This window comes from Hyalella azteca, unplaced genomic scaffold (genome assembly GCF_000764305.2).
Source record: "Hyalella azteca isolate HAZT.00-mixed unplaced genomic scaffold, Hazt_2.0.2 contig3855, whole genome shotgun sequence".
Lineage (NCBI taxonomy): Eukaryota > Metazoa > Arthropoda > Malacostraca > Amphipoda > Hyalellidae > Hyalella > Hyalella azteca.
The window spans coordinates 135,649-162,085 of NW_025934088.1; the positions used below are offsets into that span (position 1 = coordinate 135,649).

The following is a 26,437-nucleotide window of genomic DNA, read 5'->3' on the forward strand; positions in this document are numbered from 1 at the left end:
AAACAACATCAACAATATCATGACATAAAATCAACTACATTATGACACGACATCAACCTCAATCCTTAATCTATTTCTAATATAAATAGGTGAAGCATACAAGTAGTTATCCACATGGACAACACAGATCGCCGTGAGTCGTCAAGCGCCGGGCGTAGCAACATTTGATATTTGTATTATTTGATCGCCTGCTTTGCTCATAAGCAAATAAGCTTGTGAGCAACATTCATGAACAGTCTTCTTGGTTTTCTAGACAAAAGTTCGTTGGAATGATCCTCAACCACAATATTAATTATCGTTTGAAGCTTCTCCAAGGCTATAAAATAGTTATACCTACGCCATGATAAACTTATTTTCTATTGGACACTTGAGAAAATTTTCTTTTCTATACTAAACTTCAAAAAAGGTCCAAATTTACGCAATAGCAATTGATCGACACCGTCAAATAGTTCTTGTCCCTTGACGAGGCTGACAAATAGTTGTCTAGAAAGTCGACAGAAACGATTTTGATCAACAGACGCTCTTATAACTTACACTACTCAGGGTAGCGACATATGTACAAATCATAACCTTCCTCCTAACGTTGTGGGCAATATGTGTACATATCGCAACCCTAGCTCTAAACGTGGCGGGCGGAGGGTAACATGCGTACCGATTTTAACAAAACCTAAAGTGTAACCCTAAATCTACTCAGACGTACGAATGGAAGAATATTTTTCATTACGGCCTCCGAGGATAAAAGAGATCAATAAAACTATTCTTACATCATTAACCACTAAGCGAGACTGAAGGGTCGAATAACAAACGAAAAAGTTTCCACACGTAGGCCTGTTTTAAAATATGAAGTTGCCCTCGCGGATTTTAACGGTTCCATTCATGGCAGGGTGGCCCAGTGGTTAAAGTTCAGAGTACCAAGATTGGCGCAGAGAGGCACGGGTTCGATCCCAGCTCTGTGCGCCAGTTTCTGGTCAGAATCGGCGAGGAGGCCGGGCGGTTAAGCACAGCAGAATTGTAGCAGTGAGTTGCGAGTTTGAGATCGCAAAATGCTGTGAATGTTCTGCGATGTTAAGAATCGGCGACAGGCCTACGGCCTAATATCGCTGAAACCGCTATTATTATTATTATTATTATATTCAAGCCAAATGTAATGCGTTGATCAGACTCGTGAGAAGTGAGTGGGGCAATAAAGTCAACACTAGTTGAAGCGACCACAAAATACATATAAGCCATTATTGATGCCAAAGGTAGCCAAGAAGTCGAGCTCAACATTCTCGTCTCTTGATATGGTCAGTACAGCATGATATGTACCACTACACATAATATGAACTACTTTACATAAAATGTACCAACATTACACATTACGTACATGCGACGGTTACTAATATACAAATCCTCAGCTAGCTGGAATTTTACAAACATTGCACAGAGAATAGTAGTCGGCGCGCAAGACAGCTCACGTACAGCCTTCATCTACAGACATACACTATTTATGATATTACCATTTCCCAGCATGTCCATTGGTTTGGTTATTAAGCTATTTAGATATTTGGCGCACGCATTCAGAATACTAACAATAAAGAACTCACGATCAATTTCATTGGAAATTCTACAATTTTGGTTTAAATATTTCGGTAGTTCAGAGATGACTTGACATCAGCGACGTTAGGTTTTTCCTCCGGCGGCCAATGGTAGAGGTTAAAACTATGATGGAAGCCTCTGGGCCTAATGGCTTCTGAACCCAGTGCGATTCCAGGGGATCTCCTCCTGAACCCCTGACGTCGGAACGTATTGGGGCTGTGGCAACACAAATGAGGCTGTGGCAACACGAGTGAGGCTGTGGCAACACGAGTGAGGCTGTCGCAACACGAGTGAAGTTGCGGCAACGCGAGTGGGGCTGAATCACATCGACGTCTCGACAGGTTTGAAGCTGGAGGTGAGATTCGCTCCAATTCTTGAACGGTGCTCCTGACGACGGTGGACGATTGCCACCGTGTCTGGCGGACACATGGCGGTGTCTGGCGAACACACAGCAGAGCCGTTCGCCAGCCACATATCAGAATTTCTGTCACGAGTATCGGCGCTTCCAGCCTCGCGTGCGCCGTTGAAGGCGGACTTGGGATCTTTTACGTCCCCAGGTATGGTGAAGTAGATAGGTTCTGCTTCCCCGTCACCGTCGTGGCATGACCCACTCGTGCCACTGTCTTCCCCGCTATGTATGGGGAGGTAGACAGGCTCGGTGGTCGACATGTCCAAAACTTCCGAGTCACCGCCTCGTCCGTCGGGACGATGGAAGCCGTTTGTGACGTGGCCACTTCCTTCGACGACGGATCTGGTCGATAAGGGCACGTTGCTAGGTACGGGTAGAGGTCCGTGGCTGCTGGTAACGGGTCCGTGGCTAGACACCCGAGGGGGAGGTAGCGGGGAGTTCCTTAATTTGTGCAAGGGGCCATCGGGAAGCGCGCTGCGCCACAAAGGCTTGCTGGAATCGTGAGGCATCGAGGAGCTGCTGAAACACCGCCGGGACCAGCCGGATCCGGAGCGGTCAGCTGAGTCATCATGGGGCTTCAAGGGTGACACAATATCATAATCGTGATGACTGTTGCCGTTACTGAGACCGTAGCCATTACTTAAATCGTTGCAGTTACTGGGACCGCTGCCGCCACTGTGACCGTAGCCATTACTGATGCCGTTATAATTACCGGGAGTGTTACCATTACTGGGACCATTGCCATTACTGGGACCATTACCGTAACTCGGCAAGCATCCGTTACCGGAATGACATTCGCTAGTTTCACCAGCGGGGCCACAACCGCCGTTTTTATGCCCTCTCCTGGCAGCCGCAAAGGACTCGATAAGAGGCATGCCTGAGGGCAAATCCTGCCCCAAACTGTCCGAGGAAATATCGTGCTGACCTCCTGAGCCGGAGTTCTGCTCTCCGTGAGCCACGTACGCTTCATTAGAGCCAGAATTTGAACGTTTCTGAGCAGAGTAAGGATTTTCAGAGCCGTAATCCGGTCTTTGGTGCCGGATGTCCGCAGACTTCCACTCCTTCCTTACTGCGGAGGAAGAGGAAGGTGAAGGCGACGCAGGCGAAGGCGACGCAGGCGAAGGAGAAACCATGGGCGCTGCGTATCCACCATTCGGGGAACTCGCCTGTATTTGGATACGACAAAACTTCAGGAGATATTGTGGAAAGCTTTATAAAGTTAAGTACCTTTTTATTTCTTTAAATTTGACTATTAGAAATTTATAGGGAGGGAAAAGCCCCTCCTTATAACCGAGACCCTTCCTTACAACCAAGACCCTTCCTTATAACATAGCCCTTCCTTATAACATAGCCCTTCCTTATAACCGAGACCTTCCTTATAACCGAGACCTTCCTTATAACCGAGACCTTCCTTATAACCGAGACCCTCCTTATAACCGAGACCTTCCTTATATAATAGCCCTTCCTTATAACCGAGACCCTTCCTTGTAACATAGCCCTTCCTTATAACAGAGCCCTTCCTTATAACAGAGCCCTTCCTTATTACCGAGACCCTTCCTTATGACCGAGACCCTTCCTTATGACCGAGACCCTTCTTTATAACCGAGACCCTTCCTTATGACCAAGACCCTTCCTTATAACCGAGACCTTCCTTATAACAGAGCCCTTCCTTATAACAGAGCCCTTCCTTATAACAGAGACCTTCATTATAAGTCGGGCTGCAGGGACCTTACCGCCTTAATCAAAAATAAGCAAAAAAACGTAAGTTTTGTATTACATTACTATAATAACGACCACTATACGCCACAAGTGCTGGCGTATAACCAAAGATTGTCCAATATATTTTCAATATATTTCCACCCTTCCACCTACTTTCGTGTTGGCGGGGGGCGTGGGGGGCGGCGCGTGCAGTGGGGGAGGAGGAGACCGTGGCAGGGGGTACGTTTCCCCCACGCTGTGGGTGAGAGGTGAAGTCAATAAAATGCTTGCAGTAATTTACTTGTTTATACATGATATGATCTCTGTTTTATCATATTGCATAACAGGCAACCGACAGCTGGCATCAGATGGCTGGTCTTAGTAACATGTGATAATAACAGAAACACAATGGGCTGGTGGCGTGGACTGCGTGGTTGTCACCCACCTGAATAGGTTGTGGGGGCCGTACGCTACCGACGGGGGCCAGGGATACGTGGCGAGCACCCACTGCAGCGGGTCAACCCTCCTGTGATGCGTGATCAGTGGGTTAAAGTTAACAGGAGGTGCAAGATCTAGATCCTGAAATACAGACCAGTGACCTTGACCTCACAGGTGATCAAGGTTTTTGAGAAGCTAGTGGCCAGGAGGCTTGTCCAGTATATGGAAGATGCTGACCTGTATAATAACGGACAACATGGTTTCCGGGCGTAATTATTCATGTTTGTCACAGTTACTGGAGCACCATCACCGTCTTGTGGCCCAGCTGGAGGAGGGAGCTGGCGTGGACGTGGTATACCTAGACTTTGCTAAAGCTTTTGACAAAGTTGACCATGGGGTACTCTTTAGAAAGCTGAGGCGGTTGGGGGTAGGAGGAAGCCTGTTGGCAGGGATCCACAACTTCCTTACAAGTACAAGCTGTCGCATTGGAAACTTTACAACAAGAGAAACGAAAGTGAAAAGCGAAACGCCACAGGGCTCGGTGCTCGGACCGATCCTCTTCCTCATGCACATCGCCGATATAGAGTACTGCTGCCTGCTTTGGGCGCCACTCATAGCAGGCGCAGTGCGGCAACTGGAGGAAGTCTAACGGACCTTCACGGCCAGGATCGGCGGACTGAGGGACCTGGCCTACTGGGGCAAATTGGGGCACTTGGGACTGTACTCACCGGAACGAAGAAGAGAAAGGTATATCATACTGTACACTGGGAAGATCCTAAATCGACTGGCTCAAAACTTTAAAAGTGAGTCCTATAGGATAGAGATATCTTACAACGATAGGAGGGGGAAACGGTGCAGGATTCTCCCATGCAGTTAACAATCAAGCCGCTGCCAGAGTTCAGATTCTACGATATGGATCTCTTTTTACGGCGGGTCCGAGGGTATTCAATGCCTCGCCGAGAGAGCTTTTAAAGAGGGGAGTTCATTCTTGATACATTCAAGAGACAACTGGATACGTTTTAGCAAGATCCGGGATTGCCCGGTTATGGGCCACTACCCTCGGCAAGTGGCAGCATCGCCAGAGGGGCATATTGCATCAGCTCGCTCAAATGACGACAGACAGACGGAATACGTTAAACGCTACCTTAGGGACCCGAGGGTGGGGCGACCTGCCTACGGATGGCTTGGGATGGAGGACCACGAAGGCGGCGCATCGTGACCATGTCGCGGATGTCTCAAATTTAACATAATTTAACATTTAATAAATGTATAGATTTTTTCAGTCGAAATGGCTGCCCATAACCACCATTGCCGCCCATAACCCATCAAGGCTGCCCGCAACCCGCCAGTGCTGCCCATAACCCATCAAGGCTGCCCACAACCCACCAGAGCTGCCCACAACCCATCAAGGCTGCCCGTAACCCACCAGTGCTGCCCATAACCCATCAAGGCTGCCCGCAACCCACCAGTGCTGCCCACAACCCACCAGAGCTGCCCCCAACCCACCAAGCTCGCCGGCGGAGGAGGGCCAGCAGGTCGCCGTTCCAGGTCTCCAGGAACCAGCGCTGCGATGCCTGCACGTCCGCGGGACACGAGGCCAGCACGCGGGGCCCTACAAACAGCTGGGGCCCCCCACTGCCCCCCCGCAATGGGGCCTCGCGCGCCTGGAGGGGGAGGAGGGGACACAAGGGTCATCGGCCAGAGCTGCTGTCACTTAATAATATGAATAATATGCGTATTATAATAATGTAAATAATAAGCATATTATGATGACATGAACAATATGCAGATTATCATAATATGAATAATATGCATCTTACAATTAAATTAATAATGAGCATATTATAATAATATGTAAAATAAAAAAACTGCGTTGGAACACATTCATGCGACAACATTTCTTTTCGCTTCGAGTCACCGACATGTGGAACAGCCTCCCTGATAGCATCGTTGACGCTCCGAGTATGAACGCGTTCAAGAACAGACTAGACGAAGCTATGCAGGAGCATATGTTCAGTCTTAAAATGACTAGCACCCTACGGAACAACTGAACGTCTAGAAACGATCCCAAACCACCGTCCGTTGAAAAGATTTGATCAAAGGGTCTGTTTTTAGCGCATTTTCTCATTTATGGAAAAAATGCACTATTGTGCTAGCCGTGTCCGTCTGTCCGTCCGTCCGTCAGTCTGTATGTCCGTCCGTGACTTCAAGTTTTCGCCGACGAGAAAATGCGTTATATTTTTTATCTGTGAACATGTCAAGAAAAGTACAAGAATCGGCAACAGGCTAACCAGGCTTATCCTTCAACGTCGAAGATAAAATACTGCTATACTATAATATGTAGCGATCATGTACATATATTTTCTCGAGTTACCCCCGCAACTAATTTTCTATGTTTGTTGTCTATCATAATTTAAAAGTTACCCATCAACTCAAACTTCCTACTTTTGTCCACATTTCATTCATTAGCATTAATAAGTATCAACTGTGATCCATATACTATTAAATATAAATAAGCAGCGTATCCTTAACATCAGCACAGACCTTGTCCGATATATTATTGGGCAATTTCCTTTTGTCAGACTCAGTTTACAAACATGAATATGGTGCATAAAGGACACTGTGACGACAAACTTTTGCAGCTAAAATGCCGGGATAATATATAATATTACTTAATAACAACTTCATTATATAAATAATGATATGTCCGTTCGTCTAAGTTTATCGAATTATGCCTTAATGGTTCTACACGCGATGTTGTAAGCATTCAGCTAATTGCAGCTTCTATTCTAGGATTAGAATCAGAAGAAAGTAAGTCTAAAATTATTCAAGGAAAACTGCCACCATTTAATGCCATAATTACAGAGAGTAAGAGAGCTCGTTAAACTTCACAGCCGTCAACTGCCACCAGCACTGCAGCGGCCGTGGCAACCGTTCACCCTGTTGCCAGATCTGTGACAATAGTTCACCTTGTTGCCAGATCTGTGTCAATAGTTCACCTTGTTGCCAGATCTGTGTCAATAGTTCACCTTGTTGCCAGATCTGTCTCAATAGTTCGATTTGTTGCCAGATCTGTGTCAATAGTTTACCTTGTTGCCAGATCTTTGTCAATAGTTCACCTTGTTGCCAGATCTGTCTCAATAGTTCCATTTGTTGCCAGATCTGTGTCAATAGTTCACCTTGTTGCCAGAGAGCCCCTCAAGACGGGTTGACTGGTGACGCGGCGACAGCTGGAGGGAACGCGGCAACCCAGCCATTTGTGGAGCCTGTCAACACATCAGTCAATTTATCAGTCAACGCACCAGTCAACGCACGAGTCAATACACCAGTCAGCGCACCAGTCAACGCATCAGTCAACATATCAGCCAACGCACCAGTCAACATATCAGTCGCCGCACCAATCAGCGCACCAGTCAACCTTATGACCTTATGATGAGTTTGGGACTTCCCAGTCTCTGGTCACGCTGATGCGCCGCCTTCGTCGTCCTCCGTCTCCGAGTCGTCGCTAGGCAGGTCCCCCGCCCTCGGGTCCCGGCTGTAACGTTGGACGTGTTCCGTTTATTTGCCCTCCTTTGGGCCAGCTGATCGCAAAATGATGTTTATTGTCACTTGCTGAGGGTAGTTTCCCATAACTGGACAATCCGGGATCTTCTTCAGAAACTTATCCAATCGTCTCTTGAAAGTCGCAAGGGTAAACTCCCCTCCTCTCAGCACCTTTGGTAAGGCGTTAAACAGCCTTGGTACTACCACAGACAGTGATCCCTCACGAAGAGTCTGTAATCTGGCCGCGACACGGTCTCGATTTCAAAGTTGGGAGCCAGTACAGTTAACATCTTCCAAGTGTCCAGTATGATATACCTCTCTCATCTCCTCTCCAGTGACGTGTTTCCTCTCCTCCTACAGTCCCAGGTGTTTCGGCCTTTCCCAGTATTTCAGGTCCAGCTCCTTCATGACGCTGATCCTGTACGTGAAGGTCCGCAGCACTGCCTCCAGTTTCCGCTCCGCACTCGCCTTGAGTGGCGACCAAAGCTGGCAGCAATACTCAAGATTGGGGAGCACAAGGGCTCTGAAGAGTGTAATCATTGGTGCTGCTTCTCTCGTTCGAAATGTCCGCCATATCCACCCCATCCGTTGCCGGCTGCGCGCAACTATTTACTCGATATGGGCATCGAACGTGGCTTCAGTACTCATCAACACTCCGAGATCTCGAACTAGTTGCTTCTCCTCAATTTCTGTGCCATCTGATGCCAGGTAGCGATGTGGCATCCCGATCTCTGTGCGGACTCTGTATCTCATTACTTCGAACTTGGTGCCATTGAACTGCATATTGTTCACTAGGGCCCAATCGTAGATTGACGATAGATCATCATGTAACCTCTCGCAGTCTAGGCCATCTGTGATCTTCATCAGCAGTCTTGTATCGTCCGCAAATGACGATGTAGATGCGTAGGTAAGTTCTGAGTCGATATCAGCAATGTAGATGAGGAAGAGGATCGGTCCAAGCACTGAGCCCTGCGTAACTCTGCTTTTCACTTTCGTTTCTCTCGATCTCGAGTTTCCAATTGCGACAGCTTGTACTCTATTTGTAAGGAAGTTGTGGATCCACCCTAACAGGTCCTCCTACTCCCAACAGCCTCAGCATTCTAATAAGCACCCCATGGTCAACTTTATGAAAAGCTTTAGCAAAGTTCAGGTATACCACGTCCACGCCAGCTCCCTCCTCCAGCTGGGCCACAAGACGGTGATGGTGCTCCAGTAACTGACAAACAGGAGCGATTACGCCGGAAACCATGTTGTCCGTTAATATACAGGTCAGCATCTTCCATGCACTGGACAAGCCTCCTGGCCACTACCTTCTCAAAAATCTTAATCACATGTGAGGTCAAGGTCACAGGTCCGTAATTTTGGGGTATGTCCCTCGTACTTCCTTTGTGGATTGGCGTTACATGCCCCTTTTTGAGACCCTAAGGGATAATTCCCTCCGTCATCGAGGCTTTCCAGAGCATTGTGAGCGGAGCCTTCCACGCACCAGTCAACGCACCAGTCAGCGCCCCAGTCAATGCACCAGTCAACACACCAGTCAGCGCACCAGTCAACGCACCAGTCACCACACCAGTCAGCGCACCAGTCAACGCACCAGTCAACGCATCAGTCAACGCACCAGTCAACGGCTCAACGCACCTGCACATCAGCCGAGTCAGGCTGGTTCAGCAGCAGCCATAGCTGCTGCAGCCAGGCAGCGATGCAGCGCAGCTGAGGTTCCTGACGCTGACTCTGTAGCTCGCAGGCGTAGAAGCGCTGACGCAGTGCACGACCGAGCTGACCTCGCGTGAGGTCCGAGGAAGGCGTCAGCTCCACGCAGCTGCCGACACATCAAACAATCCATAACTCAGCTCCACGCAGCTGCCGACACATCAAACAATCCATACGTCAGCTCCACGCAGCTGCCGACACATCAAACAATCCATACGTCAGCTCCACGCAGCTGCCGGTGCATCAAGACACTAGGCACCCACCAACGGGCCATGTCCCACATCAAGACACTAGGCACCCACCAAGGGGCCATGTCCCATATCAAGACACTAGGCACCACCCACCAAGGGGCCATGTCCCACATCAAGACACTAGACCCAACAAGGGGCCATGTCCCACATCAAAACACTAGGCACCCACCAAGGGGCCATGTCCCACATCAAGACACTAGGCACCACCCACCAAGGGGCCATGTCCCACATCAAGACACTAGACCCAACAAGGGTCCATGTCCCACATCAAAACACTAGGCACCCACCAAGGGGCCATGTCCCACATCAAGACACTAGGCACCACCCACCAAGGGGCCATGTCCCACAGCAAGACACTAGACCCACCTAGTGGGTCCCACCCACCGGAAGTCGCAGAGGTTTGTGAGGCCGGCATGGGCCGCGGCAGGGAGGCCGCTGGTCACCAGGAGGACCAGGTTGCTGTGAGAGCCCGACGAGCCCCCCGACAGGCAGCGCTCGATGGTCTGCGTGACGCCCCCGCCCTGGTCTACGTCTTCAATGACCAGCACCTGCAGGGGTGGGGCTGGTGGGTCTGTCAAGGGTCTTCCGCTGACGGCACTTGCAGCGTCTGTCTTGATAGCGCTACTTCTGTCACCGTAGGTCTTCTGTCTGACGGTTGACGTCAGGAGCTGACACAACTGCAGGCCGTTAGTGCCCGACACGGTGAAGAATTTCGGGCTGGCAGCGCTGCTGACGGGGGCGGTGTCAGCCGCGCTACTGACGGCTGTGAGATGGTGGGCAGCGGTGACGTGGTGGGCGGCGGTGACGTGATGGGCGGCGGTGACGTGGTGGGCGAGGGCGCGCACGAGTTCGGTCTTGCCGCTGCCCGGCGGCCCACACACCAACAGCCGCCGCGTCTTGAGAAGCTCTCTCGTGAGCGACGCGATCGTGTCTGCGTGGTTAGAACAAGGCATCACTAAATGTGTTAATCAATCAAATTTAATATTTTTTAATCATCTTGTGAACGACAGCAAACTGTCGCTCCTAAGACTAATTTTTAAATATTAATTTGCAGGATTTTGAATGCATCACCCTCTCAATCACATCTAGTCACGAGGTAGCAAGCATAGGGTAGTCGTGCCATATACATTGCGTTAGGACCTTTGAACTGCGCGACTGCGGCTGGTCGTAATCAGCGGTAGCGGTAGCAGCAGTCTTTAGTTCATTGCTCGCTGTCAACCTGAACGGTTCAAGTTGAAGAGAGCTAAGAATCTGCACCTGAGCGGTCCGCTTGTAGCCTTGTCTGCCAGTAGGTGCCATTAATTAATGCTGACCATTGTTACCATGTGTAATACTTGATGCAATTCGAAGAGTCTTGTCGAGCTTATCAATATTTACTGGAAAATGCATGAAAGAAGTTTCATAAATTATTTTACCTGATACAAACTACGATTTAAATGATGTGATATAAAATATGCTATTTTAAGCGTTATCTATTCCGATTTTAACCCTTAGCCATTAGCCATTGAAACGGCCAAGGACACGCGAGCCATTGAACAAGCACGCCTCTGCATATTCAAGCGTGCATAAACGAGGCCTAGGCTATATGAAGTAGCACAGCCGCTGTTTCAGATTCGTCCCGATTTTTGGGCTCCAAATGCTCGATCGCAACCTGGCCGTGAGCAAAGATAAGTAAACTAAAAGGGCTTGCATTTTATTTAATGTATAACATATAAAGCTCAGGCGCAGTGACAATATTACGATCTACTCTCCTCGCACTTCAGCGGTCCTACATATGAGGAGTAGCGTATATAGCGTGCGCGTCAAGTATCTTACGCATACTTTGGTGGACGGCCGAGCTCCTTAATATCATAGATATTAATTTAATATTAATCATAATGAGATTATTAAGCTGTTACTGCGCCGAACTGAAACGACAGCTGAGATACAGACGCGCAACATAGCCGTTAACGGAGAGTTCGTCTGCCGTCATCACATCAACTCGCTTTTTATCGCCTGTTGCAATCCAACACGCAGGAAGTTTATAATTGGCCTTACAATGCTGTGATGTATGATCATTACAATGCTAGTAATACCTATGCTATAAATTAACTATTGCACATGCCAGCACGTGCGTCGCCTAAATGAAAATTTCCAACCTAAATTTCATGATAGATCCTTTACTGCCCATGCCAGTAAATCGATATACGCAATGCTATTCCTACGGCAGACGCTCAAGTTCATGCCGCTCACCCGGCAAGAAGTTGCAGCAGAAGCTGACACTCGAAGGGTCGGGATCAGCAACTCCCCTGCCGGGTTGGGGTTCAGACCCCTTACAGTCGAGTCCACCAGCAGCCCCAAAGGCTTCTTCCCCCCGGGGGCTGGTCTCCCTCGATGTGGCAGCCCCGGCAAGCCACACGTAGATCTCGTTGACCAGACCAACGCAGTAGCCATACGGCAGGAGGTCGGGGGGTGCCGCCCCCGGGCACCGCACCACCTCAGCCATCCTGTAGCAGTGCAGAGTGAGAAGGCTGGCCCCGGGGCTGCTGGGGCGCGTGGAGGAAGTCGAGGGAGGCGTAGCAGGAGACGTGTCGTTATGATTCGGTCTTGGGTCGACAGAGTCATTCCTGGGGTCACACACGGAAGATTTCCAGTCGTGTGACTGAAGTTTGTGGTCGTAGGAGGAAGGCTTGGAGTCGTAAGAGGAAGGATTAGAGTCGTAGGAGGAAGGTTTGGAGTCGTAGGAGGAAGGTTTGGAATCGTAAGAGGAAGGTTTAGAGTCGTAAAAGCTAGATTTTGAATCGTTTGTCGAGGAATTTGTGTTTTGTAACTGAGCTTGTCTCGACACGTGACCTCGAAGAGGTCCATCATCCCCGCTCGAGGAAGAGTCTTTGAATTCAAGTTCATCCGCGGGTGGGTCACAGAGCACGCGTCGGCTGTATTCCTGGGGGAGGATAGAAGCGGTCAGCGCCATGTACGAGTTCCTGCAATCAACGTAAACTCTGCTAACCAAATCATTCAACGCGTGTGAACGTTGGACGTCGTTCACTATTAACCGGATTCATTTTATTTATCGCATTTGTATACCGAAAGCTACATCTAGCGTAGCCGCCTTAGTAACATTGATGTCGGACCTTACTTCAGCGGTAGCGACGTAGTACAAGGTCAGGTCTGAGCGGCTGAGAGTCGATTAGTCAGAATTGTCCTGCCAGCTCTACATAATAACCTTTACTCGCGCCTCTACAACTCTCAGGGATTCTTTGCCCTGACGCTAGAGTCGTGGCAGTGCCGTGAAAGATTTATTAAACTGCTTCTGGACCCTGAACCTGATGTCACTCTAGTTTGAAATTTTAAAAATGTCTGTTCCGTGCTGAAATAAAATTTCTTTTTATCCGTATTAACCGACGTTTTAATTGACGAAATCCCAGTGGAAAAAAGTGCCATTGAGCTCTTATCAAAGTCATCGTATTTTTACAAGATAGTTGCCGGCGTTTGACCGTAAGGCTCGAGACATTCCGACAAAATTAAAGGTAGCGGCGAACTTCTGGTGACAAACGGATTCGTATGCAGAGACGTGAGCGTCGCTCCGTGCAGGTGCAGGGGTTGTGTGGTAAAGCATTGAGTGCAGGGCATGCAGGCTGGCCCCAGCTGCATGAGGAGCAGTGAATATTGTGACGTTAATCTCATAGGTTCACACTCCTCAAGCTAGATTAAAATTATCATGGAACGCTAATTTAATTCCTAATTGCTGAGATAGAAATCAACTTTTAATTTTCTATTTAAACATTTGAAAGCGATTTTGGCGCAGTCGCCTGATAAAAATGCAAGCAATCTTTATTTCAGTTCTACATAGAGCGTACCGGGTTTCAGTAAGTCTGCTGTCTGTGGCGCGCATGTCGGGGGCCAGCCAGCTTTGCCCATATTCCAATACGCGAGTAAGCACGCTGGATGGCATACCAGCCTATAAAGTTAGGTACTTGTATAGTGACCATGTACATATATTTCCTCAAGTTACCCCGCAACTCATTTCTAGCAACGTTCCTTGCCTATAATAATTTAGCGCAGTTACCCTTCGACTCGAACTTCCTACTTTTGTCCCATTTAATTTATTAGACTTAATAAGTACCAACTGTGATCCAAATACTGTTAAATATAATTTAGCAACATATCCCTAATAATAGCACACCTTGTCCGATAGATCATCGAGTAAATTCAGTTTGCCAGACTAATTTACATAACTGTCAAAGATAGTATTAGCTGTAAGTACCTCGCACTTCAAATATTGTGTCGTTTTCTTTTTCAGGAGGAATTAGCTGAGGGCGTACGTCTGTAGCAAGTGAGCTAGATTATATACCAGGAAGGAAGTGATACCAGTTGGGCTTCAAGCTTCAACAGCCGTGATGTGTGCGTCTTCGCCGCTTTTTATTCCTGCTTTGGGCAAATGCTTCTAGTCTTATGAACTATGTCTTGTCCCAACGATGACGGTTCTAAGAACGTTAAGAGGTGTTCAGATGATATTGAACGGTTCTTATAGATATTCCAAAAGCAAAATTTTCCATTCCTACTTTGAAATTTACGTCACGATGAATATTAAAAAAAAATAATTGAGAAAGTAGTTTTTTTTAAACTTGAACGAGACCCATTCTCTACGCTGATCGACGAAGTTTTCGCCTCCACAGCTTGAGGTGTCTCAATGCCACCAACTGCTCCATCAAACCCCTTCTCAAACTCGCCATCCCACGATCCCTATTCCACAGTGCCCACACCTCACTCGACAGCTTCTAACGACGCACTGGCAGCCTGGCACTTGCAAATGTGAAAATACTGTTTAGCAAATGCTTTCCTCGTGTGTAAGCTTTTGGCCGAGACCGTGTTAGGTCACAGTTTCCACGTTGATTAGGTTTTGTCTTAGTTGCCACGTCGTCTTTATGTAATGTCACAGTTACCACGTCGTCTTCATATTATGTCACAGTTGCAACGTCGTCTTTATGTCATGTCAGCTTCTACATCGTCTTTATGTTAGGCATCAGCTGCCACGTCGTCTTTATTTTAGGTCACAGTTGCCAAGTCGTCTATTCAAGTGCCAAGAACTCACATCGAGCGTCGCCCGCAGCAAGCCGTCCATCGCCTGCCAGGTCGTCTTGGGCGCCACCGTGACGTCGCCTACGTGACGGGTGCCCATGGACGACACGGGAAACGTCAGCGCCTCCCTAGGGCTGCCAATTCCCGTGAGTGACTCCACCACGAGCACAGCAAGTCGACGCCCCGTGGGGGAGGGGTGAGGCAGGGTTGAGGTGGAGTGAGGGGGCATGGAAGAGGGGGGATAGAGGGGCAGGGTGGAAGAAGAATGAGGAGGGGTAGCATGATTATTGAGAGTAGAGGTGGAATATGGAGGAAGTGTGGAAGAGAAGTGGAGGGGAATGGTGGACGAATAGCGAGAAATGGTGGACGGTGGAGGAGAAAGGGAGCTGATGGCATCATCTGAATCCGCTGTTGATGGGACAAACGAGGTATTAATTTATTAATTAAACGAAGTATTAATTTATTAATTAAACGAAGTATTAATTTAAGATAACAACGTGTCAAGACAAGTGTCGGGATACGGTCTCAAGATAACAGTGCCACGATATTAGGGCCTTGCCGAACCCCCCCACTCACGCTGCGGCAAGATGGCCGCCAAGACGGCGTCCGCTGAAGGTCCGAGATGGTCCCTGATGGCCGCCACCAGCTGCGCCCTCTGGTCAACCAGACTACGACACTCTATCTGGAACACGCGGGACACTTCACGTACGAATAGCACTGCAGAAAGCTATCACTTGTGTTTATTGCATCAATGAAACTCAAGGCACCGTCAGAGAGAGAGGAGGGGGCAAGCCTGTCAAGGGTGGGAGGGGAATAAGGACACGAGGGCGCGGCACCTCACCTGCAGGCTGTGGTTGAGGTCCTGCGTTGCCTGCAGTTGCGCCTGCGTCTCCGTCAGCTCCTGCCGCATCTGACTGCTGCTGATATCGCCCTGCAAACTGAAAAACCAGCAACGTCAGCGTCGGAAGCGTGTCTCAGCGTTTGGCTCGTTCATGCGCAGAAGCATTTCCACACCAGCACTTCCCTCACACGACGTCTACACAGCTGGCGACAGGCCGGGTAGTGCCACCAGAAGAAGCCTCACCCCTTCCTCCCTAAAGTCCTGTGCGCATGAGGGCGGGCTAACTGGCAGAAGCACCACCCCCTGCTAGCATCCTAGGAATCGAAGGGCGGACCAACCTATAGAAGCCCCGCCCCCTGCTATCATCTTGGGCACTAAGTAGAGGGCCACCTATAGCAGATGCAACATCCCTTGCTATCATCCTGGGCATCGGAGGGCGAGACAACCAGCAGCAGCCCCTCCCTCAGGACGAAAAGGTGCGAGGTCACTGCAGAAGGTGGACGTGTCTATTCCCTAAGCTCACCTGTCCCTGAGGAGAGCAGCAGTGTGGGAAGCGGGGTAAAGCAGGTCTGCGCTGCCGGCAGTGTAGACGACGCTGTTCCTGGCAGAAGAGTGCCTACTGTGCCAGCAGTCGTCCAGCGCGTCCAAGCTCTTGCTGGCACCCTGCACGTATACCAGACATCATTACTACGGTCGGTTGTACCACAGTCACGGTGATGATAACTGAGCGCCAGCGTTTGCATGTACAAATCACATTGATGACAAAGCGTTGGCATGAAATTAAAAAGCACATAACAGTTTCTTTTTTTGCCAATTACTTTTTTTATTAGCCTGCGTACAATAGAAGTTTGTTTATGCTCACTTTAGTTCTTGGTACTGCGTTGTTTGAGAGCGGCGCAACGACGCTCCGGTTGGGAGGGGTCAGCAGCCCCAGCGGGTTGATGCTCAGCGAGCTGTTTGAGGTGGGGAGCAGACACCGAGACTCGTCTGCACAGCACTTACGATGAGCGTAAGTCTTCGTGTGAGAATTGCAGTCGCGCCCGAAACCGTTTTCGCCAAGATGGCTACCGTAACTGTTACTGTTGGCTTTACGACGATCGTAGCAACTACTAAGGCCAACGGAAGGGTTGTGCTGAGCATCCATGTTGCGGTTGTTGGTGAGGTTTGTGACGGCAGCGTTACGGCAGTGGTTCAGTGGTAGGTCGTGTGTGGTTGTGATGACGTTTTTCTTGTTGTTCTTATTGTGGGCGTTGTTGCGCTTACGTCCAAACGCTTTACGTAGGGAATTGCGTAACTGAAAAAAACGTGCGTTCTCCATCAAGATAAAGAGCTTAGATAGACCTGGGGCCGGATTATCAAAACTTCGTATCTTTTTGTACTTACGACAAAAAAGTTATGTGGTACGTAAATACACCCGAATTTTGGCATTATCAAAATTTTCGTACGCAAGTCTTAGCTAAAAGCGTAAATGTTTTTCCCACGAAAATGTTTCCCGCTCAGATGTTTTGATAATACCACCACTATTATTAGGTTGTCATAGCAACGCCACTCGTAAGTCGATTTTGCGTACTTACGAAGTTTTGATAATACGGCCCCAGTACACAGAGTGTTTCAAAAATAAAGATATCAGTTCGAAATGCAGTTACGGTGAGTAGAAGCGCAGAGCATAGAGGTAGCCTAGATATATACCCACCCAGTTTCTTTTCTTCATCATCCCATTGGCGTTGGTGTCTGTGGAGGGCAGGGGGCCGTCGCATCCTCCGGGGTGGCAGCTGACCTGGCTTTTTTGGGGAGAGAAGTGAGAAATTAGATTAGAATGAAAAGTACATACAGAGCAGCACATCATATCCTGCTGTAAAGCGAGCACAACCCGCACTGAGCGCCAGCCGGCGGCGCCGCAGCTTTAAATGGGCGTCGTTTTCTCTCAATGAAGCGTTTTCTGCGCTCGATACCCAAAACTGAGCTAATCCTCACTAACGCTGAGCAGGAAAATGCGACGAAACCCAGCGACACGATAGTACGTTAAAAACACGGCCGCGAATATTCTATTAAATGTGTCATTTTTATGCCAGGAGTTTTTGTATTAATTATACCAAATGCGACAATATATAATTATAACTGAGGGAAAATTGTCACGGGGGGAAAATTGTACCTGTTGAATTTCAGCTGCCAGGTTTTGATTGTTTTCATAACTTAAATGAAGAGCAGTGCAGTAGAGGTGTAGCTCTGTGGGTTAGAACCTCTTATGGGGCCCAGCAAGTTAAGTTATCTGCAGAGCATCAATCAGCTAGAGAATCAGTGTGGTGTGAACTTACTCTAAAAGGAAAAGATAGCCTTCTCATAGGGGTCATTTACAGATCACCTAACAGCTCCTCTGATAACAATAAAGTACTAAACCGCCTTTTACCGAGCATGTCATTCAGCAGGTCGCATACGTTGATCGTTGGTGACTTTAACCATCCAGAAATAGACTGGGCTGAATCTTCTCCAAGAGATGAGAATCACCCAGCATCCCTGTCCTTTGAGTCTGTACGAGACTCATTTTTAATCCAGAACATCACCAAGCCAACCCATTTTAGGGGTAAACAGACCCCAAATATTCTAGATCTTGTGTTCACTAGTGAAGAATCAATGATAGATGAGCTTCGCCACGAGGCTCCGTTGGGCAAAAGCCACCACCAATCATTGTTTTTCAATATTAAGTGTTGTGCAGAAAAGACGCTTCGGAAGCGTGAACGTTTGAACTTTGCGAAAGGCGACTATGATAAACTCCGTGAAACAGTGAATGCGGCGAATATTTCGAACTGTATTAAGGACATGAATGTGGCTGATTCATGGTCGTTTCTCAAAGACACGGTTATGTCTGCAGTTGATGCCTATGTACCCAAGATTACGCTTGGACGAGTCAAAAAATCCCAGTGGATGCCCAGTGCAGTTAAGACTCAGCTAAAGACCAAGAAAGAAGCCTACAAGCGTTATTTACGAACTCGCAGCGAGTCTGATTATAACCTGTATGCCAGAGCTCGAAATCAAGCTAAAAAAGTTTGTCGCACTGCAGTGAAAAACTTCGAAAAAAATATTGCTAAAAATGCAAACACCAGGGGCCACGGCTATAAGCTAAAAAAATTGCGCTGCAACTTCTCCACGCGACAAAATTTTTTCGCGCTTCGAATCACCGACATGTGGAATCACCGACATGTCATAAAAAGATCCGGGCAAATAACACGATATTAGATCTTCTGTGAACAAGGCACGAAATGGAAAAGAATCGGCGACAGGCCCCAACAGGCCTACACTCCAGCGCCGACATCAGTATGTTATGTTATGTTATAACAAATGCAACAATATACCTGGACGGTTAGTAAATTATTTGCGTTGACTTGTTTATTCCTTAGTGTACTTACGATAGATAATTTTTGGCACCAAACATTGAGGTAGGAATAGCATAACAGACCGTTAATATATTTTGTGAACAGAGGAGTGAACCTCCTCCTCCGCCCGGCAGTGTTCATTCTCCAACGTAAACTTAACACACATTTAATTGATCACAACACAGAGAATAAATTCAAGCAATTAATAGAATCTTTACCATTATTCCAAAACAATTGTCTTCAAATTTTCACTGGACCCATAAGGATATCGGTTACATTGCTCAACATGTGTTGACTCTTATTAAAACAACCCAGTGTTGGTTGTCGGCCTACCCATTCCGGGCGGGGGTGAGGCTGGCGGCGTCGGGGGGCCTGAGGGCGGCCTGCAGCCCCCCACAGGGAGTAGACAGCTCGCTGGAGACGCTGTCGTAGGAGCCCCCCAACAGCCCTGTGGGTGTCAGGAGTTAGGGGGTCGGTGGGGGTTACAAGGAAACTGCAGGGTCTAAACTCTAACCCTTATCCCACGCATTCTATTTAAATTCTATCGTATTCTTGTATCAAGAACGAGTCTCACAGCTTGTCTGTCAACGCCTCTAAGCTCCACGCGTGGTCACTAATAATAGATTTAATTATATTGCAACCACGTTGGTTTTATTTTATGAAGATTTCTTCGTGTTAAAAGCTCGCATTAACGTCGGTCCTTGGACACCAGACAGTAGCGGCGGCAACTATCAAATATTAAATGAAACTTATTATCATGATGCTAACCTTGTGTAAAGAGTTACTGAAACCTTTCGTGGCCTGTAGCGCCTATTCATGCAGCCAATAGCATGGTAAATAGTGGCGGATAATATATCAAAGTTGCCCTAGCCGCCACTATCTACTGTCCCGTGTAGGAGCGCAATCAAGAAGCCAGTGAGCGACCGGTTCAGCTCAGTGCGCCAGTGGCCGTCGAGTAGGTAGGTTGGTGCTGCTGTAGGCGACGACTTTACTGCATCGCTCTGATTGGTTGCCTCGATCGCACCTCATGCAATCCGCCTGAGATGTCGTACAATTTATATGACGTTTCTGTATCATATCGTGGGTTCTTTATTTTCGTTCATTCTTGACGCGTCGTATGTCCATGTCATTACTTGTGCGTTTGAAGACATATTTACAAGAGATTTAATAATAAATGCGTTTAAAATTACTTTTAAAAGGCATTTCTGAACAATTCAGTGCCTTGGATGTTAGACATGTGCAATGAATTTCTAATTTTATTTTCATGTATTGAAAAAAAAAATTATTTTTCAACATTTTTTCATGATATCAAAATTTTGTAAATTTTCAAAATTATTTATTCTGTCAACTAATTCATGCATTGTCTCTGACTTTATGCAATTGTGCAAAATTTCAGATCGATTGGACATTTCAAATTGTGTCATATATGGATTATAAGATTTGGAACAGACGAAATTATTTTTTACTTTTTTCAATAATGAAAAAAATTTTAAATTATAAAATTATTTATTCTGTCAATTGATTCATGCATTATCTCCAACTTTACGCAAGTGTGCAAAATTTCAGATCTATTGGACAGGTAGAAGTGTGTTAAATATTGATTATAAGATTTGTAGCAGACAGACAGACAGACAAACAAACAAGAATTGAAGTTAAAGAGAAGTGTTGTAATTATAATATACATTTAAAAATTACTTTTTAAAGACAACACTTCTAAAGAATCCAGTGTCTCCAATGTTAAAGATGTACAATGAATTTCTCATTTTAATTTCGAATATTAAAAAAATTAATTTTTCAATTTTTTTAATATATAAAATTTTTTTAATATATAATTTTTTATATTTATTCTGTCAATTGATTCATGCATTGCCTCCGACTTCACACAAGTGTGCAAAATTTCAAATCAATTGGACAGGTAAAAGTGTGTCAAATATCAGTTATAAGATTTGCAGCGAGACAAAATTATTTTTTCAATTTTTTTAACATTAAAACAATAAAAATTGTCAATTTTTAAAATCATTTATATTTTGTTATTTGATTCTGGCATTGTCTCCAACTTTACGCAAGTGTGCAAAATTTCAGATCGATAGGATAAGTATGTAGAAGTGTGTTAAATTTTGATTATAAGATTTGTAGCAGACACACAGACAGGCAGACAAACAAACAAAAAGTGAAGTTAAAGAGAAGTGTTGTAAAAATGAGACCAGTTCATAAATTTGTGTGTTACACAATAGGTAGAAGTGTGTTAAATAACACACTTCTACATATCCAATCGATCTGAAATTTGGCACACTTGCGTAAAGTTGGAGACAATGCATGAATCAAGTGACAGAATAAATGAAGTGAATATCAGTTATAAGATTTATAGCAGGCAGACAGACAACAAGAAGTGAAATTAACGGAAAGTGTTGTAAAAAGAGACCAGTTCATATTAATTAATGTAATAAAAATATCGATACCAGTTCAAAGCTATACATGCTATATGGAACTTAGAACACCCACTTGCTTGTCGTTCAAAAATAGGAAAATGCAAATTTTAAATTCAATCTATAAATTCTGATTTAAAAATCAAATTCCAATCCTAATTAACTAACTTCCACCATATTCTGTCATGAACTAATTTTTACTCGGAGGAAATATTCCGGCGTATGGTGAATAAGCGTTTACTTAGCCCTGCCTATATATTTGCGGCGCCGAGCTTACAACACGAACGCACTGCTGATACACAAACTAAATTTGTTATATTAAAGATATTTGAAACGTTTATGCCCCGGCGACTTCAATATCACAAAGTGGTAGTCGATCACAGAAATTTGGATACACCCGGACTACGCATTCCGGATGCGTTGATTGACGTAGGTTCGAATAAACCCCGTTTTCCCATCAGGTAGGTTGTTTCATTATTTGGGTCTCGAAGGACCACCCCTTCTCCCCTAGCCGAAGTCAGCGCCCCAAATCAAGAAATGGGTGCTACCGTTCACCAGCCACCGTCGCTCTCGGACGTCGCCTTGTTGTCTGCCGCAGCCACAAATTTCCAATGTAAAATCGACGATGAAGGCGAAATTTTGGGACCAGACTGTCCGGTATCGTGGATACGCAATGGGACAAACCTCTATACATGGTATCTCAAATCTCGAAACAGCAGACAACTTTATGTCCAATGTGAGATACTATACATCGGACAAAAAAAAATCGTCCTTTTGGGGAAAAAATGTTCCGCATATTACCTCACGTAGGCCAAATGTCGCAGCTAGGATTGACGGTGTTCCAATGATCGTAGCCTCCACAGCAGGTAGGAAGTTTTATTCATTGGATCCCGAAGGACCCCCCCTCCCCTTTAGGAGGCAGGATGTTTTATTTTTGGGTCCCGAAGGACCCCCTCCTAACTCCCTTCCCCCAAGAGCAGAGCAGTAGCAATGTGAAGGCTACTGCTCTGCTCTTGGGGGAAGGGAGTTAGGAGGGGGTCCTTCGGGATCCAATGAATAAAACTTCCTACCATTCACCGGCCACCGTCGCTCTCGCCGCGTGGCTTGCAACAGCCACAAAAGAGTCCCCGCAAGAATGCGGTGAATCTCTTCCCCTTCTTGGGGGACGGCGCCTCGCTTCGGCTCAGCTCTGGCGTCACCAGAGAGCTACTGGCTTTACCAGAGCAATCTTTTGCTGGGAAGGGTGAGCTGGGATCCCAGGGATCCTAACTGGCGTAGGCAGGACTGGCGAATTGCCAGTCCGACAAGCCTTAGCCTGACATAGAAGAGCATTCCATGAGTCTTTGGAGACCAGCCATTTTCTTAAAGAATTTTAATTCGATCGAAATTTCAAATAAAATCGATGATGAAGACGAATTTTGACACCAGACTTTATATAGTCCGGTATTGTGGATACGAAATTGGACAAACCTCTATATATGGCGTCTCGAGACAGCAGACAACTTTATGGCCAATGTGAGGTCCATCGGGCAACGAACATTCATCGTTTTCGCTTAAAGTATCAATACATTTAATTTTCAAACTTTATTCAAATTTCAAATTGAATCATAAGCCAATTAGAATTGTTTCTCAATCGATGATGAATAAATTGTTGCAAAAATCGCCTGCTGGCTTGATTGGAGGGTGTATTGCCCGTGGTTGAAGTTCATTGGTTCAACAATGGCATTGCCGGCGTTCCCGCAACACACAACACTGATATATATGGCCACCACACGCATATACGTCCAGTCACGCTTGCTGCTGTAGCTCAACTCAACTTCTGCGTTCCAACTTCACTTGTAATTAAAAATAATATACATTTAAAAATTACTTTTTAAAGACAATACTTCTAAAGAATCCAGTGTCTCCAATGTTACACATGTACAACGAATTTCTCAATTTATTTCCGAATATTAAAAGATTAATTTTTTCATTTTTTTGTAATAAATAAAAAACTTATTCCTAATTATTTATTCTGTCAATTGATTCATGCATTGCCTCCAACTTTACACAAGTGTGCAAAATTTCAGATCAACTGGACAGGTACAAGTGTGTCAAATATCAGTTTTAAGATTTGTAGCTGACAAAATTATTTTTTCAATATTTTTAATATTGAAAAATTTTATTCTTTTCATTTTTCAAATCGTTTATTCTGTCAATTGATTCATGCATTGTCTCCAACTTTACACAAGTGTGCAAAATTTCAGATCGATAGGATTAGTAGAAGTGTGTTAAATTTCGATTATAAGATTTGTAGCAGACAGACAAACAAGAAGTGAAGTTAAAGAGAAGTGTTATAAAATGAGGGTGGCGTAGGAAAGAAAATATTTTTTTTCAAGCAGGACTTGAATCATTTCACTGTACATCAGACCTATCGCCGGGTTTCAGTACAATAACAACACGACAGTACGTGCGGCAGCAGCTTAATTAATGGGAGGTCGACCATACTCTTATACATGAAGTCTTGCCACGTAACGCGTCGCGGGGCGTAAATGAGATCTCACAAAAACAGGGAAAGTCTCGATAATTTTTTCAATTAATTCAGTCTCGACAATGTCTTTCAATGTATTCAAAGTCTCGACAATGTCTTTCAATTTATTCAAAGTCTCGATAATGTCTTTCAATGTATTCAAAGTCTCGATAATGTCTTTCAATGTATTCAAAGTCTCGATAATGTCTTTCAATGTATTCAAAGTCTCGATAATGTCTTTCAATGTATTGAAAGCCTCGATAATGTCTTTGAATGTATTTGAACGTCTCGATAATGTCTTTCAATGTATTGAACGTTTCGATAATGTTTCGCCAAGTCCTCACATTCGCACTTGCCATTGCCGGGTTTAAGAAGGGTTAAGAAGGGCTCACCGCTGCTGAGGATGTTGCTGTGGCGCCTTAGGCAGGCGACGGTGCGGCGCAGCTCCTCGGCGTCAGGCGTCTGCAACAACAAACGTTACTGACGCCTGGCCACAACTAACACAAGAAATTTGTTGCTTGATAAGAGAATCTCTGAGGGTCTGGTTCGGGGCATTCAAAAGTCAGGTTTGGGGCATTCAAGGGTCACGTTCGGGGCAACAAAGGGTCAGGTTCGAGGCATTCAAAAGTCAGGTTGGAGGCATTCAAGAGTTACGTTCGGGGCAACAAAGGGTCAGGTTCGGGGCATTCAAGGGTCAGGTTGGAGACATTCAACGCTGATTTTCGGGGCATTTATAAAAAGGGTCAGGTTCGGAGCATTCAAAGGGTTACGTTCGGGGCATTCAAGGGTCAGATTCGGGGCATTCAAGGATCAGGTTTGAGGCATTCAAGGGTCAGGTTCAAGCCATTCAAGGGTCATGTTCGGGGCATTTAAGGGTCAGGTTCGGAGCATTCAAGGGTTACGTTCAGGGCATTCAAAGATCAAATTCGGGGCATTCAAGGGTCAGGTTTGGGGCAGTCAAGGGTAAGGTTCGGAGCATTCAAGGGTTACGTTCGGGGCTACAAAGGGTGAGGTTCGGGGCATTCAAGGGTGAGGTTCAAAGCATTCAAGGGTCAGGTTTGGGGCATTCAAAGGTCAGGTTCGGAGCATTCAAGGGTCAGGTTTGGGGCATTCAAAGGTCAGGTTCGGAGCATTCAAGGGTCAGGTTCGGAGCATTCAAGGGTCAGGTTCGGGGCATTCAAAGGAAGGGTCAGGTTCGGGGCATTCAAGGGAAGGGTCAGGTTCGGGGCATTCAAGGGTCAGGTTCGGGGCATTCTAGGGTCAGGTTTGGGACGTTCAAGGGTCAGGTTCGGGGCATTTAAGGGTCAGATTCATACGCATGAGGCTTAGGAGGGTGAGGCTGAGGTCTTCCCGCGGGTGTCACCTTGAGGTCTGGGGAGGAAGCAAGTTTCTCGAGGCGGGCAGTGAGGCGGGCGGCCGAGGCAGCGGCGGTGGCGGGGCACATGGCGGGGCAAGAGCGGTACCGGGAGCGGCGGGTGGCGATCTCCCACCACGGCGGCCGACAACCTGGAGGTGGGGAGAGAGAATTATTTAAAACGCCCTATGACCTCGAGTTATAGCATCACGAACATTGGCTGAGGGGCGCGTTAGTCTTAGAAATTGAACTGATTAAATTAAGCTCTTAAATTAAACTAAACCCTAAACTGAGCCTTAACCCTAAACTGAGCTTTAACACTTAAACTGAGCCTTAACCTTAAACTGAGCCTTAACCCTAAACTGAGCAGTCATGAGCGGCGGACGACGGGGTCACGGGCGGCAGTAGACGGGGTCATGGGCGGCGGTGGACGGGGTCACGGGCGGCAATAGACGGGGTCATGCGCGGTGGTGGACGGAGTCACGGGCGGCGGTGGACGCTGTCATGGGCGGCGTCTGTAAAGAAGAAGTTGAGAGAAGTGTTGAGAACCGCGAGTCCTGAGACAGGCCTGGCTGCTTCCTATATAGGATTCTCTCATTAGGTAAATTCGTTGTAACTCCACTTGTAAATGACATAACCCTATCAAAATTTTGGGACCACTATAGGCTTCGGCCGAGTAGTCACTACACTCGGCGCAAAGTTATTCTGGGTCTGCTTGGCCACCCGATCGAAATCAGTTTCCTGTTAGAATATCTTATCCAACTTTATATTCGCCTGAGAGAATGACAAGGGTTGGCCGAGCTGAGTCGTACCGAGTTAGGAAGCTGCCCTTCGAACCCTTAGCCGAAGCAGACATATAGAGAAGCTGATTTACGTGCTCCCCGACTCCTAGGTGACCCTGATGAAGGGTCGCGCATGCCTCCTAATTTTGTTAGGATCCCATAACAAAATTTAGAGCCGAGGGCGGCTCTGGATTAAGGAACGCCTAGGACTCGGGGAGCATAGTCCACCAGCTTCTCTATGTCCGCTCTTCGGTCTACATTCCGGTCCCCGAATCAGACAGCTACAAGCGCCTGGTCCTTATTCTGCCAACTCTTCCCTACTCTCGGGAGACAATAAAGTCGGCAATGAGGTTCTGACTAGTCGCTGATTGTGATCAGTTGGCCAACCAGACCCAGAATAACTCTTACGAGAATTGGTCAACTGAATAACCGCCCATTAATATCCCGAATTTTGTCAGGGATTTAT

At 46.7% G+C, this 26,437-nt stretch overlaps 1 protein-coding gene across 1 annotated transcript; it reads right to left on the minus strand.

The window, feature by feature from the left end:
* Positions 1 to 1,133: 1,133 nt before the first annotated feature.
* On the minus strand, positions 1,134 to 26,106 carry LOC108678694. The gene is made up of 18 exons (XM_047879795.1): positions 26,064 to 26,106; positions 25,199 to 25,341; positions 24,228 to 24,297; positions 19,234 to 19,348; positions 17,223 to 17,310; positions 16,392 to 16,823; positions 16,053 to 16,192; positions 15,530 to 15,626; positions 15,265 to 15,370; positions 14,702 to 15,096; positions 11,860 to 12,550; positions 10,012 to 10,558; positions 9,305 to 9,485; positions 7,303 to 7,389; positions 5,630 to 5,787; positions 4,131 to 4,211; positions 3,860 to 3,941; positions 1,134 to 3,153 (listed from the first exon to the last, which is right to left on the minus strand). Exons 1-18 carry the CDS (start codon positions 26,104 to 26,106, stop codon positions 1,900 to 1,902), a joined length of 4,710 nt encoding a protein of 1,569 aa, XP_047735751.1. The 3' UTR covers positions 1,134 to 1,899.
* Between the last annotated feature and the right edge of the window lie 331 nt (positions 26,107 to 26,437).